Source organism: Chrysochloris asiatica, unplaced genomic scaffold (genome assembly GCF_000296735.1).
Source record: "Chrysochloris asiatica unplaced genomic scaffold, ChrAsi1.0 scaffold00126, whole genome shotgun sequence".
NCBI lineage: Eukaryota > Metazoa > Chordata > Mammalia > Afrosoricida > Chrysochloridae > Chrysochloris > Chrysochloris asiatica.
The window spans coordinates 8,397,018-8,415,747 of record NW_006408644.1 but is presented as its reverse complement, the minus strand read 5'-3'; the positions used below and the strand labels follow the sequence as shown (position 1 = coordinate 8,415,747).

The window sequence follows — 18,730 nt, the reverse complement described above, 5'->3', positions numbered from 1 at the left end:
CAAAGCAATGAGATTACAGGTCAAGCATGGAACTTGGAAGTAATATCAGGAGTTCTGTGTTCTCTCCGGTTTGGGCAGCTGGGATGCCCGCATAAGTGCTACGTCCTCCTACAGTCAGCTTCTTTTTCATTGTTTAGGGGAAAGAAGGAGGTTTCATTGTTAGAGACTCCAGTAAAGCTGGAAGATATACTGTGTCTGTGTTTGCTAAATCTACAGGGTAAGTATTACTACTCCAAGGCCCTGGTGAGAAAGGAAGGGGGTGCCTTTCCAACAGCTCCTTTTCAGTGGGGCCCTCCCTATTTCTCTGTTCCTTCCATTCAAAACTCATCTCACTTGACTTCTTGGGTTCCACTGACTCTGGTTCCCAAGTTGCTGACTAAGCATCCACTTTTTCAGGGATCCTCAAGGGGTGATACGCCATTATGTTGTGTGTTCCACACCTCAGAGCCAGTATTACTTGGCTGAGAAGCACCTTTTCAGCACCATCCCTGAGCTCATTAACTACCATCAGCATAACTCTGCAGGTGAGTCAGAGGCAACTGAAAAGAAGGGTGTTACAAGCACCCAGATAAACTGTTGAGGACATGGTGGTTAGGGGAAGAATAAGCTTCATAGTGCCATGAAAATAAATCCCTATGAGACTGGACAGAGATCAAGTAACCAACCAAACCCACTGCCATCAAGACAATTCCAACCCATAGAACAGAGTAGAACTGCTTCAAAGGGTTTCTGAGGCTGTAAACCTTTACGGAAGCAGACCATCTCATCTTTCTCCACAGAGCGGCTAGTGGGTTCAAACTTCCAGTTAGCAGCCCAACACTTAATCCACTGCACTGAGAAGACAGACCTAACACCTAGTAGGAATTGACTACTTTTTGGAGATTGATCAGTTGATATAATGCTCAGTGCCAAGAGACTCAGTTTTGGGGTCTTGGGTGTGGTGCTGCAAGGTTGGTTTGAACCACAAAGTTGGCAGTTCAAAATCACCAGTAGCTCCTCAGGAACCATATCCAGAGTCACTATGAGTTGGAATTGACTCGACAGCACTCAACAACAACAAGAGGCTCAGAAATGTCCTCAATACTACTAGCCGGGTGGTTTACTCTGGAAAATTCAGCCATTGAAAACCTTATGGAGCACAGTTCTACTCTGACAAACCTGGGGTTGCCAATGGTCAGAATTCTCTCGACGTTAACTGTAAGACAGAGAAAAACACAGAAACATTATGAGTAAAGGTCCTTGCCCTCAAAGAACTTTTGTTGTTGTTGTTAAGTGCCATCAAGTTGGTTCCAACTCATAATGACCCTGTTAAGGGTTTCCAAGGAGCAGTTTGAACTGTGTTTGAACTGCTGACCTTGCAGCTAGTAGTCCAGTGCTTATCCTATAGCACCACACCAGAACTCCAAAGGAACACACAGGTTAGAAAATATCAGAAGCCAGATTTAAAAAAAAAATTATTTTAAAGCTTTTATTGTGTATTACATTCAACCAGTCATTGCAATGCTTACAACCCCCTCCATGTACCATCAGCTAACAGTATTTACCTCTATTAGCCCCTTTTTTTTTTGATGTACACATACCACATTGAAAATATATATTCATTTAAATATCCAAAGGGCACATTTTGCAAGCCAGCCTCCTGCCCATAGCCACACTACCTTTCTCAGTCCATGGGCCTGTAATCCTCTGTTGCTCTGTCTCTCTAGGCCATTGCCTTTGCCACCATCTCTGTTGTCAGCTGCTTTTCTGGTTACAATCCCTTGCTCTTCTCATACTCTTCCCTCTTGATGGTCCTAGGGTTCTCTGTTCCTGGAATGACAGATTAACTGCTCCCCACTTTTAGTTACACCTATTCTATTTTTACTATTTTGACAATCACTATTAGTTGTGATAACAATTACTCACAATTGAATCATAAAATCCTATCCCCTCATCACTAGACCCATTTGGACAAGAGGAAAACTATGCAATGGGAATTCTATCTTACCTGACTCATTCTGACCCTAAGGCACCCTCATGAAAGCTTGTAAGCCAATCACTTCATGCCTTTATATCACCCCAATTTTGATAGCCAAAGTCTAAATTGCCTGTCCCTACCAACCCAGTGTGCTGAGGAGGCAAGCTTGATCCTTGATATGAAGAAACCTTCCATTTCGGTTGGAATTTTGGGCAAATTCATCCATAAGCAAAGGTCTAGTTCATCAATATGTAGCAATTTACTCTTGCTCCGTGTATCAAACTTCTTTATGTTCATCTGATTGAGTTCTGGTCGGCCAACCAGCTAGGTCAAGTGGGTGCTATCTGCAAGTTTGGGAGTTCTCGCCTACCTCAGAAGCCAGTTTTTAAGTACTGTAGAAATTCTAACAACTGTAAAATTGATGAGGGCATTCATTCATGGGGAAGTTTCAGCGAGAAGACAGGATTTTAGCTAAGCCTTAAACTAGGAGGTAGGGGTATATTTAAAAAGGGAGGGCGGGAAGGAATGCCTTTAATTCATATTTTCCTTTTTGGTCCCTAAGAATTCTTTTGTGTGAAGAGAAACTTCCCCCAAATGTGGTTTTGTGGAGATTTTCTAGAAAAATGCACATCAAAAGTGTGTTGTTTTAAGTGAGGATACGCAAGCCATCACCCTCGGGATTGCAGCAATTGCCAGAACTCTCTGTATGTTTCAGGACTCATATCCAGGCTCAAATATCCAGTGTCTCAACAAAACAAGAATGCACCTTCCACTGCAGGCCTGGGCTACGGTAACTGACTGCTTCTCTGGGATAGGATGGGCTAGCCTGTGGCAAGGACTACCATTGGGAGACCCAATTAGACCTTAAATCAACGAATGTCCTTATGGCTCTCAATTCAGCGCCAGCTGCCTTAAGAAAGTGAACACAGAGCCAAGCAGGAGGAAGTGGGAAGAATACTGTTACATGTGGGAAGTTCAGTCACTGTCACGAAACAAAATATGTTTAAATTGTTGAATGGAAGACCAATTTGCTCTGTAAACTTTCACCCATATTTAAAACAAACAAACAAAACAGAGCCAAGCATAAATTTTAATGCTTTCTCCCCCTCTAGTGGGTTCTACTGGTGCTGCAAGCACATAGATTCATAAAGGGTTCTTTTTTTTCTCCCTCATTAACTCTATCTTCCTTTATGTTTTTAGAAATTTGCATTGACAATGTTTTGTACTTTTCCACACAAATATCTTGCACAGTTTAGTTGGTTTGTTCATGAATATTCCATGGTCTTGATGTTATTGTTAATAGAATTGGTTTTTAAAAAATTATTTTATTTTTGTTGTTGTTCTTAAAAATATACATAGCAGAACCCACACCAATTCAACTATTTGCACCTGTCAAGTCAATGGCACTGATTATAGTCTTCAAGTTGTGCAACCATTCTCATCCTCCTTTTCCAAACTGCTCTTCCCCTATTATCGTGGTAGACTCACTTCCCCTAAGCTTCCTATCTAACCTCATAAGGAGAAAGTTGAGAGGCTGTCTAGTCTATCTTCTTGCCTCATAAGGCAAGGTCAATTTGCATCTAAAATTCCCATATTACTCCAACCATTAATTCCCTGTGCCTGAAATTTACTACGAGCAAAGATGGATGAGTACTGCTAAGAACTTTACTTTCACTAGTTTCCTATTTCTACCTCAGTAAAGATTCTTATCCATTGCAGGAATTACACACACACACATATATGTGTGTATATATCTCCCAAAGAGTCTTACCAAGGTTTTGTTGTTATAGGATCGTGGGAAATAGATCCAAAGGATCTGACATTCTTGAAGGAGCTGGGGACTGGACAATTTGGGGTAGTGAAGTATGGGAAATGGAGAGGCCAGTATGATGTGGCCATCAAGATGATCAAAGAAGGCTCCATGTCTGAGGATGAGTTCATTGAAGAAGCCAAAGTCATGATGTGAGTTACAGCCCAATTAAGTCTCCAACCAGGATAACCATTTCATGGTTTAAGGTAGTTTGAGGTGACTTAGAGTGAGAGAGATTGGGGACCAGGGCCTGAGGTCAACCTTTGATTTGTGGGTGTTCTAACTGCTAAGGTAATAATTTCTCTACTTTAGATATTAATTATAAATAGTTTTGATCATAGGTGTGTGTGATTCTAATTTAGCATTAGTCTTCACTTAACTTTGGCCCTGTTTCCTGCTCTATTGAAGTGCTCCAAATCCTTGCTCCCTTTCAGATATTAGGCATTTAGAGTTTGGGATGGGAAGCAGGAACGTAAACTTGCTATTATGGTCCTTTACCTGGCACTCTACTTCTAGGGTAAAGTGTTCCTTCCCCAGCCCCTCTAAAACTAGTATGTAGAGCCAGAAGGGGAGGACTGGCTCATTGCCTCTTCTGTAGGAATCTTTCCCATGAGAAGCTGGTGCAGTTGTATGGCGTCTGCACCAAACAGCGTCCCATCTTCATCATCACTGAGTACATGGCCAATGGCTGTCTCCTGAACTTCCTGAGGGAGATGCGCCCCCGCTTCCAGACTCAGCAGCTGCTGGAGATGTGCAAGGATGTCTGTGAAGCCATGGAATACCTGGAGTCAAAGCAGTTCCTTCACCGAGACCTGGTAGGTCCTCAAAGGATTGCCTGGGGCCCAGGACTAAGGGGGTGGACATAACAATGGAAGATATACCATACACTGGTACCATTTTTTTTTGGTTTTATCTAGAAAACACTAAAAAGTTCATTGTGCCTGTGTCCCACTGGTACAGTCAAGTATCTCCAGCCTAAAATTAAATGGGTTTTTCCATGATGAGTGCAAAAGTAGTCACTGCCCTCCAACCCCCAGTATCACCCAAAAGGAAATGGTGGGGGTCCTTCCTTCAGTGACCATTCTGAACTTGGTGCAGAAGGGTAAACCCATGCTGTCCCAAAGGGACCACGACTGGCACAGGGCTATCATTTGATTGCATCAGATTCAGAACTGGTGACCTGTGAGGAGTACATTTGGACCATATGAGGTTTTTGTTTATTTGTTTTTTTTTTAATGTTATGTTAGTTGGCAGTCATTTAGGGAGAGCCAATGATTTACAGCCTTGGAAACCCTGTGCAGGGTCACTATGAGTCAGAGCCGACTCCATGGTACTTAACAATAACAATTCACATTTAAAAATATAAAAACAAACAAACAAACCAACCCCCCCCCAAAAACAAAACAAAACAAAAACAACCCTGGAATTTCCAGCTTCTAATGAAAATCTTCATACATTCCATGTTCCGATTTTCAATAGATGTTTACAGCTATTTCTCTTCATTTTGAGTTGTGCCCCATCAGCAAATGAAGGTCCTGCGGGCTTTTCTCCTACGGGCTTTATTCCATGATTGGCACCTAACAACAACAACAACAATGAAAATCTGGGCCACCATTTAACACTGGTCCAGTGTTCTCACAGACCTAAGCTAAAGGTCAGCTGGAACTGGCTCCTGCAGACCAGACAGGTGCTCTCCTGCAATCACCTTTCATCCCACCCCACTCTATCACTTTACCTGTGTGGCCCTTAGTGGCATCTGAGTTTAGGTCCTTATTTGTTTTAGCCAGGCCAAGGCGCAACTTGCCCTTCCTCCCACTGACAGAAAAGCAGAAAACAAAACAAACTTCCCTTCCATTCTCCCTCAATTCTGTCCACATTTCAGGGAAGGAGTGGGGGTCATGGAATTGCCTGAAATCATTCTATTCTGTATGTCCTCAGGGCTTTACTAATGACTACACAGAAAGTTGTTTTACATGTGGCCCAAATACATCAAAATGTCTCAGTGCTATCAACTGACTTTTATTAGGTGGTAAGGTATCTAGTTGAAAAAGATGAAGCTCCCCAGACTTCATTCCACTAGCGGGCAGAAGCTTTGTGCATTTAACCTGTGTGCCAAGTTATCAAGTCTCACAGATTGATATTTGTTACACTTCATACAGGCTGCTCGAAACTGTTTGGTAAATGATCAAGGAGTTGTTAAAGTATCTGACTTTGGCCTGTCCAGGTGAGTGTGCCCTTTTCATTGTTCTCTTTAAAAGTAACAACATCACAATGCAAAGTGTTTTCCACCATTGTCTTGTTCCCTTTCTTCCTGTGTTGTGTTTAAGTCACTTCTCTCATCCTTTGGGTTTATTGCTATACCCCCCTCTTCTTCATCCTTTTATCTCTGCCTTCTCTTTCTGTTAGCTATTCTCCCAACACCTTATCCGTTAATTCTTATCTGTTGACTTTGCCACATGCCTTCTTCTTTAATAATTAGTCTAATTCCCACTGGCCAAATAGAAAGAAGGAAAGGAGAAGAATAGAGAACAGAAAGGCGGGTAGAGGACAAGGGAGCACTTATTAGATTCATTTCAGTTCATCCTTCCTATAATCATAATGTGTATCTGAAAAGTGAAATCAGAGAGGAAAAAATTACATTTGTAAAAGACACTGGTTGGCTAGCAGAATCTTTTGAGAAAATCTGTAAGTGTATCTGTGCAGCTTTTGTGACTGTGCCAAGAAACTTTTAGCAATCATCATGCTCTTCAAATCCTCAGTATAACAAGTCCTGAATCACTTGCAGGTATGTTCTGGATGATGAATATACAAGCTCAGTAGGCTCCAAATTTCCAGTCCGGTGGTCTCCACCAGAAGTGCTTATGTATAGCAAATTCAGCAGCAAATCTGACATTTGGGCTTTTGGTAAGTGTCTATGATTCTACAAATTAGACAGCCCAAAGGAAGAGAAATGCAATGGGGAATTCACACTTTGCAGCTTTCACTGAGAGATTGTTTTTACTTTCATTCATCCAATCCTTAGGAATGTCTGTTAAATACCACAAGCTGGGGATAAAAACGGTAAACTCTTATGATCCCTGGCTTCTTGGAACTTACAATATATTGGAAGAAACAAACAATTCATTCTGTATTCAAAATTTCTGAATGTTACTCCTTGTGTGGCGCTGTAGGATAAGCACTGGACTATTAACCACAAGGCTGACATTTCAAACCCACGAGCTGTTCCTTGGAAATTCTGTACAGGGTTGTTATGAGTTGGAATTGACTTGATGGCACATAACAACAACAATTATATGCCAAGCATCCCAGGTGGCACAGTGGCTTGGCTGCTGAAAGATTGATGGTTTGAAAACACAAGCAGCTCCCTCGCTCCCTTGGGAGAAAGATGTACCAGTTTACTTCCATAAAGATTACAGAATTAGAAAACCTGTTGGGCAGTAAGATCTAGTCTGCACTATGAGGTTGCTATGTGTCAGAGTCAACTTGAGGCAACAGGTTTGGGTTAATTATGTACCAGGAGCTCTGCCAGATCCTGTTACTACAAATACGATGGCTGTCCTTTTTGCAAAGCAAAAACTCATTGCCATCAAGTCAATTCCAGCTCATAGCAGTCCATAAGGCTGTCCTTTTCCAAAGCAAAAACTCATTGCCATCAAGTCAATTCCAGCTCATAGCAGCCCATAAGGCTGTCCTTTTCCAAAGCAAAAACTCATTGCCATCAAGTCAATTCCAGCTCATAGCAGCCCATAAGGATTTCTTTACAGAAACAGATCACCAGGCCTTTCTTCTGTGGCATTATTTGTTGTTGTTGTTGTGAAGTGCCGTTGAGTCAGTTCCAACCCATAGCGACCTTGTATAGGGTTTCTGAAGAGCATCTGGTGAGTTTGAACCGCCAACCTTGTGCTTCAAACTGACTTTGCAGTCCAGTGCATTAACCCACAGCGCCACACCAGGACTCCATGTGGCATTACTGGGTGGCTTCAAACTGCCAACCTTTGGGTTAGTAACCCAAACCAAACCCAATTCACTGCTGTCTACTCAAATTTGACTCATACCTAAAAGGTTGGTGGTTCAAACCTGCCAGTAGCTCCATTGGGAAAAGATGAGGCAATTTGCTTCCATAAAGATTTATAGCCTTGGAAACTTTATAGGACAGTTCTATAGGGTCGCTGAGTTGAGTTAGTAGTCAAGTGCAAACCTTGTCCCTATCAGACAATAACTAATGTTCTACAGGAACCCTGATCACCACCCCATGTACTATAACAAATGTAAAAAGCACAGAGGGGGGAACAGTTGATTCTAATCTTAGAGATTAACCTTGGAAGACAAAGACTCTTATTGCCCCAAAAGACTACCAATACGTTTTTTTTTTCCTCATCTTTTAGGGGTTTTGATGTGGGAAGTCTACTCTCTAGGGAAGATGCCATATGAGAGATTTACTAACAGTGAAACTGCAGAACACATTGCCCAAGGCCTACGTCTCTATAGGCCTCATCTGGCTTCAGAGAGGGTATATACCATCATGTACAGCTGCTGGCATGAAGTGAGTATTTTATTGTGACCTCTTAAATTATTTCCTTGAACTTACTTTTACAAGTAACTCAGTTTCCACCTCTGTTTCCACATGGCTACATGCCAGCTGGGCACACATTAACTATACACATTCCCTTACCCCAGCCTGCACCCCCAATTCTCTGATGGTCAGAGGCTTTCCCAGGCCTACCCCAATTCTCACTTATTGTGAAGTGCCGTTGAGTCAGTTCCGAGCGTCCCTATACAGGGTTTCCAAGGAGCAGCTGGTGAGCTTGAACCGCCAACCGTGCAGTTCAAATGGCTTTGCAGTCTGACACATTAACCCACAGTGCCACACAGGGCTCCCAGTTCTCACTAGAGTATCATTATTTTTAGTTGCTGTCAAATGAATTTCAACTCATGGTGACTCCGTGTGTACAGAGTGAAACTGCCCCATAGGGTTTTCAGGGCTGTGACCTTTTGAAAGCAGATCACCAGGCCTGTCTTCATAGGAGTCTTTGAGTGGGTTTGAACCACCAAGCTTTTGGCTAGTAGTTGAGGGCTTGACTATTTCTACCACCCAGGCAGTCTAAAGTATCATTGTTGTTGTTGTTATGTGCCGTGGAGATGGTTCCAACAGATAGCGACACTGTATAGGGTTTCTGAGGCTGTAAATCTTTACGGGAGCAGAAAGCCTCCTCTTTCTCCTGTGGAACAGCTGGTAGCTTCAAACTGCTGACCCTGAGGTTAGCAGCCCAATTCATAACCACTACGCTATGCAGACTCTCATACCAACTCAGTTTTATTCAATTTTAGGGAAAGAGGGCGTTGTGGGAGCAGGGGGGTTGTCATCTAGAAAATCAGGCAGCCAAAGGCACCCAGACCAGTGTGTGGACATTAAAAATGATAAGTCATAAAAGTTTATGTTCCTGCCTTGGGGAGTCATTGGCCCTTTTCTTCTATTTCACTAGCTACCAACCTTTTCTGCCTGAGGTCCTAGATAAGATTACTTTTTAACCCTAAGGCATGAAAGGGAACTCAAATAGCTAGTACTTGAAAGAAAAAATGGGGGGGGGGGGCCTCTGTGGGCTATGTGGGTGAGTGTGGTATTTTAGAAATAAGGAGCCTGTCCTACTATTACTAAATGCTTCACTGGTTGCATATTGGATTCTTCCCAAGGTACCTTCTCTACATTTCAGTAGTTCTTTGGTAACCTTAACTCGACAACCTAAAGCTCTAGTTGGAAATAAGTGCCTGGCACTTTGTTTGCCCCAGCTAGAAACAAGAAAGACAGACAGTGTCCATCAAGCACATTTGTGAGTCGGAAGCCCTTTTGTAGAGAGAAGTAAAGAGTGGGTATCTGGAGTATCTGCCCTTGAATAAATAAATGACAGAGGTCACAAAGTGTGGAGAAAAGGCAAATCCCTTGCAATGATTTCCCTTCTCACTCCTCTGCGGTGCAGGATGAAGAGGGACTGGACTGCTAATTAAAAACTACTTTGGTGGTGGTGGTTATGTGCTGTGGAGTCAATTCTGATTCATAGCGACCCTGTACAGGGTTTCCAAGGCTGTAAATCTTTACGGGAGCAGAAAGCCTCATCTTTCTCCTGCGGAACAGCTGGTAGTTTTGAACTGCTGACCCTGAGGTTAGCAGCCCGATTCGTAACCACTACGCTACCAGAGCTCCTTAGAAAACCCTATAGAGCAGTTTTATTGTGTCACAAAGGAGCCCTGGATTCTGAGTTGGGGTGCAACTGAAAGGTCTACAGTTCAAATCTACCAGATGCTCCTTGAGGGAACGATAAGGCTTTCTGCTCCCATATTTCCTGATTCCACGGCACACCACCACCACCACCACTATGTCACAAGGGGTGACTATTAGCAAAAAATGGACTTGACAGCACCTAACAACAACATCCAAAATAATAATGTATTGGTGTACAATTATAATAGACCTGCCCTCAATTTTAATCAGTATAATTGGCAAATTATTCTTATCATACTTATAACATGAATTATTAACAATGGAGAGAGCACAAGGACTTTTTGGAGAGCTTGTAGTTCTATTTCTTTCTTTCTTTTGTAATTGACAGGGTATGCTGCTGGATATATGTTGTTGTTCTGTGCCATCAAGTCAGTTCTGACTCATCACAACCTTGTGGTTAGCAGTCCAGTGCTGATCTTGCTGGATATATAGTATGCACTTAGTAAACATTTGCTGCGTAATCACTGCATTTTCATTCTGAACTCGAGTTCACTTTAACACTCTACTTTTTCTTTGGTTTTAGAAAGCAGATGAACGTCCCACTTTCAAAATTCTTCTGAGCAACATTCTAGATGTCATGGATGAAGAATCCTGAGCTGGCCAATATATTTCTTGGTTCTACTCCTCTCTTCCACAAGTCCCAATTTCAGTTTCTCTGAGGAAAACCCATCCTTCCTGGCCCTGAGGCCTTCATGTTCTCCCTGGACACACAATGGTTATACTCTACATCTAGGAATGCCTCTCTTCTTTGACTCCTCTGGAGAGCAAAGGTCAAGGAATTATTTTGCCTGGTATTACCCCATCACCTCAGGAAAGTCCCCAAGAGTATTAAGACAGACTGAATGTTGGATGGAAACGTTTTTGCAGGGATGGAGGGATGTAAATAACCTCACAGAAGGAACAGGAGCTCTTTGGGCGGGCATTAGAGCTTATGGAGGTGGGAGGCAGAAGCAGAATTTGGCAGGGGAGAACGTTTTTTGATAAAATAAAATTACTACAAAGCTTGCAGGTCTCTATCTGGATTCATCAGGCAGCTTCCCTGAAGTGCCCTATCTTAGTATTCCAGTAACATGGAATTGATCTCACATATTCCTGCACTGAGAAATCAACAGGACCCTTGGCATGGAACCCCTCAAGCTCTTAGAGGATTCTGGGCCAAATTCATAAGCCAAAGCTCTGGGTTGAACACACAATTTTTATTGTTGTTATGTGACTTTGAGTCATTCCTGACTCACAGTGACCCTGTGGTCACTGTGACAGGGTCACTGTGAGTGACTGGTGGGTTTGAACCGCTGACGTTGTGGTTAGCAGTCCAGTGCTTATCCTACAGCACCACAGTAGGACTCAGTAGGCAATGCTACGTAGGGTTTCCAAGGCTGTAAATTGTTACAGGAGTAGAAAGCCTCATCTTTCTCCTATAGAGTAGCTGGTAGATTAGAACTGCTGACCTTGCATTTTGCAGTCCAATTTGTAATCCACTAGGCTACCATGGCTCCTTGTTGCTATGAGAAGTGGTAGTAAGCCACTGTTTCTACTACCACCCTTTATATTATTTTAAAGTCCAAATGATACAGATGAAAGTATATACAACAAAATCTTTTGTGTGCAGAGTTGCTGGATTTTGGACAAGCACAGATGGAATGCTTCTGGCTTTTCACCACGAAGTGTCTAAAACTAATAGCTGTGGTGCTGTGGGTTAATGCGCTGGGTTGCAAAGTCATTTTGAACCGCAAGGTCGGTGGTTCAAGCTCACCAACGACTCCTTGGAAACCCTATACAGGGTCTCTATGGGTCGGGACTGACTCGATGGCACATAACAAAAACAACAGCCCACTTTTATCTGTCATTAATCAGCTTTAAATTGTATATGTTGTTGTTGTTAAGTGCCGTCGAGTCGGTTCCGACCCATAGCGACCCTGTACAGGGTTTCCGAGGGTGTAAATCCTTACGGGAGTAGAAAGCCTCATCTTTCTCCCGCGGAGCGGCTGGTAGTTTCGAACCGCTGACCTTAAGGTTCGCAGCCCGATTCGTAACCACTACGCTACCAGAGCTCCTTTTAAATTGTATATATTTGGATGAATTAGAAAAAAAATTACAACCCACCACCTTTGTTGTTGTGGTTGTTAAGTGACGTAGAGTAGGTTCTGAACCATAGCGACCCTGTATGGGGTTCCCGAGGAGCAGCTGGTGAGTTTGAAACACTGACCTTGCAGTTCAAATGGTTTTGCAGTCTGGTGCATTAACCCACAGCGCCACACCAGGACTCCACCACCTTTACACATATATGAATTCTAAGCAAATGGCACCAAATACTGGTTTTAAATCTGAGTTTTGGACTCAGTTGTTGTTATATGCCATTGAGTCAGTTTCAACTCATAGGGACCCAGTCTAGGGTTGCCAAGGAGCAGCTGGTGGGACTCAGTAGGCATGAAATATTTGGGTCAACCTGAAAGTTGGGGATAAATTCTGCCAGAGCCTTATTTCCTTATGTCAGGAGGGAGAAACTCCGTCAAAGAACTAGAACCTGGGGCGGAAGATTGCTAATAGGACTTTGGGGTCTGGTGCACTACCACAAAGGCTGTGAAAACGCGGGCCAATTTGCAAGTGGAGCCACACGATCCCCCAAGAACGGCCCACGTGGTCTGAAGTAACTTCAAACCAAAGTGGTGATTTCATTTGGGAAAGGTACTTCCTGCTCGCACCCCAGAGGCTCTGGGCGGCAAGTCCAGGCGAAGTAAAGTGCAGGTTAAACGCCCCCAGGGGCCGCGGGCAGAGGCGGGAGCAGACCAAGGGCCTATGGCAGCGGGAACCGGCAGCGCGGGCTCAAGAGCGGAGCGCCTTCGCGCCGACGCAGTCCGATCAAGGGGCGGGCCCTTGAGCAGGCGGGTTGTGGTTCCGGTTCCGTCGCGGAGACACGCGAAGGTCGGTGAGTTGGTGCGGAGTAGTTCTCGGCCCGCGTGGTCGCGCTGGGATGGATTCCTCCTCGTCTTCCTCAGCGGCCGGTTTGGGCACTGTGGACCCACAGTTGCAGCATTTCATTGAGGTGGAGACACAGAAGCAGCGCTTTCAACAGCTAGTGCACCAGATGACGGAACTTTGTTGGGTGAGGATCGTGGACACAGGCTCGACTTTCCTTTATGTCCTTACCCCCACTAAAACGTTGAGTGTGCAGGGAGGGGAGGACCGGGCCGCACTCCCATGGTTTCCTTAGATTGCTCCAGCCGAGCCGGAGGAGAGAAGTGTGACCCCACTTCTCAGGAGATTGTCACTCAGGACCTCCATTTGTAGGTGCAGAGGACTGTGGATCAAAGGAAACTTAGGTTCCTGCCCACCCATCTCTGGCAGGCAGCCCAGGTACTAGCTGACTAGTACTTTTCAGCGAGACAGACCAGAGTCCCTAGTATTGGGATTTTTGTTTTAGAAACCCAAGCCTCAGTGAATCTGCTATTTGTGGTCTCTATAAGGTTTATATTGATGACCCATTGGCTCTACTAATAAAGTAAAAGTGGCGTAATCTCTCCTAACGTACACACTCATTTGCCTTTCTTGTTTGATTGTGTAACACTAAGCTGTTTTCGGGTCTGAAGGTTGAGGTAATGAGTGTGCCCTGTGAGGGGACTTTGGTAAAAGCGTGGAAGGCGTTTGCAGCTTGGTATGCAAGTGTTCTGGCTACCAAGGACAGTATACTTACCCACAGAATTCAGAGGCCAAGGCTAAACTTAACTTGAAATTGGAGGTTCTGAGGCATGTGCACATAGCAGAAAAGAATGAATGAAATTCAGTTTTGCATGACTTAACTTGAACTATATATGTTAATCGGTGACTGTAATCCCTTTTCCCATAAATTTTATGGTATGGCTGGATGTTGACCCTTAACAAATGCATACTTAACTCTGGTCTACCTGATCAATTTCCAATCTGTGGTTCTTGACATTTCGTTCAGGAGGGGGTGTGGTTAAGGACTCCTTTAAAATCTGTACGCTATGGAGCTCTGGTAGCGAAGTGGTTATGAACCGGGCTGCTAACCTCGGGGTCAGCAGTTCGAAACTACCAGCTGTTCCGCGGGAGAAAGATGAGGCTTTCTGCTCCCGTAAAGATTTACAGCCTTGGAAACCCTATACAGGGTCGCTATGAGTCGGAACTGACTCCACGGCACATAGCAACAACAACAACATGGACCGTTTAGGAAAATTCATAAGAGTTTTCTTTTCTACTCATTTTGAGAGGGTTGAAGACCCATTGGCTTAAGTAGACAAGGTTCTTAGCTAAGTTTTAGGCTGCTGTCATGCGGTGCATATCCTTTTGCCCTTTTATTTTGCAGTTAACTTGAAGGTATTTTATGTAAGCAGTATTAGGATTATAACCAAATTTCATAATTAGAGCTACACCCAAATTTTGTGGCTGTGCCACTTGTATTGTCATTTTTCTGACTTTGTCATATCTCATCCCAACCATTTTCTAGCTATGGCTTTGGGCAGAATAGCTCTGTGCTACGGTTTCCATCTTTGTAAAATAAGGATGAAATACAGCGAAATCTGGGAGAGCCAGCACTTTACAGGACTGCCCTGTTTTTCTAAGTCTCACAAGTGTTCTACCTTTGACAAAGTGTAGTCCTTAACATCCTCTATTAGTGGAAAATATTTTGATTTTCCTTTTCTGCTTTACATAGGATCTGGCTTTTGTAGGAACTGTAGTATCTGTTCTACAAGGTCATTGTGAAATTTTAATTTAAGGTTGTAAAAAAATGCTGGACACTTGGCAACCTGCCAAGTGTTAATATTATTGATACCAGATACTGATTTTAGATGGTATTTTTCTTCTGATCAATAAGTAACTCCCTCTCCCACCACTCCAAATTCCCTTTATGATTCTGTATTTTGTCCTGAGCAGGAGAAGTGCATGGACAAGCCTGGGCCAAAGTTGGACAGTCGGGCTGAGGCCTGTTTTGTGAACTGTGTTGAGCGCTTCATTGATACAAGCCAATTCATCTTGAATCGACTGGAACAGACCCAGAAATCCAAGCCAGTTTTCTCAGAAAGCCTTTCTGACTGATCTCAGCATTACCTCATTGGAGAAGGAAGGTAGTTCAAGAAATGAAGAGCTGTTGATGGGATGGTTGAAGAGAAGGCTATGGGGAATTGGCTTCTACCTTTTTTCGCTTTGGGGATGTTCTGTCATCTGAGAATGAACAAAGACCAATTGTGTGTTTGTGTGGTTTGAGGGTTATATATGTATTCGGTTGTGTTTTTTATGCTAATCTTATGGAAATAATTGACAGATGAGTGGAAGACTCTACCAGAATGTATATCACTCTATGTGGGACTGTGCTTTTTGTCAAACTCCCATTAACTGCTTCCTATACTCTTGAGAGTAGAATTGCTTTCTATAATTTGATAGTGGGACCACATAGGTTAACATCTGTCATTTGTGTGGATTAATTTCAGATATCTGGGGAGATTGATATTCATATTTGTGTCAGAATGGGGAGCCATGGAGTGGGGAGAGTAATTTGGTATTATAATTGTAGGCCTCCTTAGCTAGTAATCGACTGTCAGTGCTAGGAGGAAAATCTGTGGAGCATTTAGACTGTACACTTCAGCTTTCTAGATTCTCTCACTCCCCATACTGTGATTTACTTAAAGACCTCTATAAAGGGTGGTCTCAGGTGGCCTGAGAGTCTAGAGGCCTTTAGTTAACATAATTCTCATAACTGGACTGCCACAAGGAAGAAGTTAACTTTCCCTGTATTTCAGGGTACAAAAAAAATCAAAGATGTGCCTAAATTAGTCATGGAAATTTAGGCTGGTCAGTAACTAACAGTGGTTTCAGGTAGAGGTGCATGCCTAATGTTAATCAGTACAATTTCCGTTTACTGCATTCTTTTGATTACTGAAATAAAAGCTACACGATTCAACTCTGATTGAGAAGGCTTTCTCTTATAGTCATCACCTATAACCCAGAGAGATTTGATGTGGACTGGTTATAAGGCTGAAATGTAGTCAGTCTAGGTGCCTGGTCTGTGTAAGTCATAGCCTAAGTATTCCATGGATCCCTGAGCACTTCATGAGAAACAAAAGAACCTTGAGATAAGATGGGGAGGGAAGGAAGTCAGTAGTGACAAGTTAAGTCCCTGAGTGCAGTAAAGTGATTATATTGACTGGATTACCCTCCTCTTACTTCAAATCCTAGTAGACTGGAGTGTAAACCTAAAGCAGAACCACTTGTTCAGTGCCTCTTGTATAAATTCATAAAAGTTGTGAAAATAAGTTTTTCCAGAAGTCTTGAGCCCCTGTTTAGCTTTGTCCCTTATAAGCACTCCAAAGATATTTTAAAAATCATGATGATAAACACAATTTGAGTGCTTTACACTGTGCCAGGCATTGTTTTGTTTCAGAGAAACAGCAGTGGGTTAAAAAACAACAACAAAAAAAACACCTGCTCTTGTTCTCCCTTCACCTTTTAAGAAGAATCAGGCAATGTGCTTGTAAATATATCGATATAATAAGTACCGGATTACAAGGTTAGTGGTTCAAACTTACCAACTGCTCCTTGGAAACCCTCTACAGGGTTGCTATGAGTTGGGACCGATTGGACAGCACGTAACAACATGGAGAAAAAGCAGAGTAAAGGTGTTAGGGAATGTGTTTGTGTGAGGTGGTTATTTTATGTAAGATGGTTAGAGAAGACCTTGGGAAGGAGACATTACAGCAGAAACCTGAAAGAATGAAATCACCAAGTCACATGGGTGTCTTGAAGGACATTTCAGGCAGAAAGCACATTCCAAAAGCCCCAAGGTGGAAACTGTATGCCCTGTAGAACAGCCAAGAAGGCCATTATGGCTAGAGTAAAATGAGTAAGGAGAAGTGTAAGAAATGAGAGGTTGGAGAAATGTAGTAGTTACAGAAATGGCACTTTGAAGCCCAGAAGAAATCAGGTGCTTGTTTTTGTTAGTTTTTAGGTGGCATGAGCTCTGATAGTGTAGTGGTTATGAATCGGGCTGCTAACCTCAAGGTCGGCAGTTATTCCGCAGGAGAAAGATGAGGCTTTCTGCTCCCGTAAAGATTTACAGCCTCTGAAACCCTGTACAGGGTCACTATGAGTCAGAATTGACTCCACGGTACTTAACAACATACCTTGTATCTATATGCCTACATTGAATTTTCTTCCCTCCAAAATTGAATGTGTTCATGTAAAACTTCAAGTTATAACAGAAGGTTCTTTAGTGTTTATTATTTCCTTATCCTTATTGATTTAATTTCATTTAGTATTAAAGAATTCTCATTACATTTAGACACACACTTAAATGTCTTTGTTTTATAGTATTATTGCTTGCTAAGCTAAGGAATGAGAAACATGATCTGTCACATTCATGCAGGATGTTTGAGCACCAAACATTTGCCCATTCTCAGGAGGTTATTAACTACCAGGTTTGTATTTTTTTTAATCAATCTCAAATTCGTTTTCAGAACCTAGATAGAAAAGTTGTACTGTGCAATAATGGCATTTCAAATCCTTATTTCAAAAATTCAAAGTAGAAAACTCAAGACTCAACTGTAAAACATAAAGGTTGTTAACATGCCCTTTTCCTGAATTGAAGTCTAACTTGTTATGTGCCGTGCAGTCGGTTCCGACTCATAGTGACCCTGTACAGGGTTTCCGAGACTGAAAATCTTTACGAGAGCAGAAAGCCTCATCTTTCTCCCATAGAACAGCTGGTAGTTTTGAACTGCCGACCTTGAGGTTAACAGCCCGATTCGTAACCACTACGCTACCAGAGCTCAGTCTAATATATAAAATAGAAAAGCAAAATTGCTTGGGAAGTGGAGTTTCAAGCCCTGTCTCTGTTCTCTCCTTAAATATTCACACTCCCCAGTGGTGCCTAAAACACTGTCTTAAAACCTTTAAGAGTTTTACCAAGCATACTGTGAAAGCAGGAATAAGACTGCCCCAATGTCCCTGCCTTGTACGTTAAAGAATGTTGGCAAAAAACATTGAATATACCATGGACTTCCATAATGAACAAATCTGTCTTGGAAGAAGTATATCCAGAATATGCCTTAGAAGTGAGGATAGATAGCAAAACTTACTCTCATGTACATTGGCCATGTTATAGGTTGGGGGGGGGGGGGCGCAGTTTCCGGAGAAGGATGTTATGCTTGGTAAAGTAAAGGGCCAACAAAAAAGAACTCTCATTGAAATGAACTGGATAAGCAAGCACTGGATTGCAAAGTGGATTTGAATTGCAAGGTTGTAGTTCAAATCCACTAGCCACTCCTTGGAAACTATATATCAGGGATTTGTTAAGTGATGTCAAGTCAGTTCCAACTCAGTGACCCTATAAAGGGTTTCCAAGGAGCGGCTAATGAGTTTGAACCACTGACCTTGAGGTTGAGTGCTTATCCTATGGCCCTACAGGGAACCTTTTTTCTGCCAAAATTTGTAACATTTGCAGCCCATACAAAATTACCAACTTAAAAATTAGCCTTCTATATTTGGTCAAGGAGTCCTGGTGTGGCATTGTGGGCTAATGCGTCAGACTGCAAAGTCGTTTGAACTGCAATGTCAGTGGTTCTAGCCCACCAGCTGCTCCCTGGAAACCCTATACAGGGTTACTATGGGTTGGAATTGACTCGATGGCACTTAACATATTTGGTCAAACATTTAATTAACTCATCCTGGAGTCCTG

The 18,730-nt window shown here is 42.8% G+C and overlaps 2 protein-coding genes across 3 annotated transcripts in view; both read left to right on the top strand.

The window, feature by feature from the left end:
* Window positions 1–10,650, top strand: part of BTK (Bruton agammaglobulinemia tyrosine kinase) — a 50,216-nt gene extending 39,566 nt beyond the window's left edge. The window contains exons 11-19 of one of the 2 annotated variants that reach the window (XM_006869100.1): window positions 138–217; window positions 397–524; window positions 2,673–2,747; window positions 3,748–3,919; window positions 4,366–4,582; window positions 5,927–5,991; window positions 6,553–6,671; window positions 8,153–8,310; window positions 10,568–10,650. In XM_006869100.1, coding sequence (XP_006869162.1) covers window positions 138–217; window positions 397–524; window positions 2,673–2,747; window positions 3,748–3,919; window positions 4,366–4,582; window positions 5,927–5,991; window positions 6,553–6,671; window positions 8,153–8,310; window positions 10,568–10,639 — 1,086 coding nt within the window. In that variant the 3' untranslated portion in view covers window positions 10,640–10,650. The remainder of the gene's footprint in view (window positions 1–137; window positions 218–396; window positions 525–2,672; window positions 2,748–3,747; window positions 3,920–4,365; window positions 4,583–5,926; window positions 5,992–6,552; window positions 6,672–8,152; window positions 8,311–10,567) is intronic. The other variant, XM_006869101.1, reaches the window with a different exon arrangement.
* Window positions 10,651–12,958: 2,308 nt separating this feature from the next.
* Window positions 12,959–15,405, top strand: TIMM8A (translocase of inner mitochondrial membrane 8 homolog A (yeast)). Its single transcript, XM_006869099.1, has 2 exons — window positions 12,959–13,147; window positions 14,935–15,405. The coding sequence occupies exons 1-2, from the start codon at window positions 13,016–13,018 to the stop codon at window positions 15,094–15,096; spliced, it is 294 nt and encodes a 97-aa protein (XP_006869161.1). The 5' UTR covers window positions 12,959–13,015; the 3' UTR covers window positions 15,097–15,405.
* The last annotated feature ends 3,325 nt before the right edge of the window (window positions 15,406–18,730 follow it).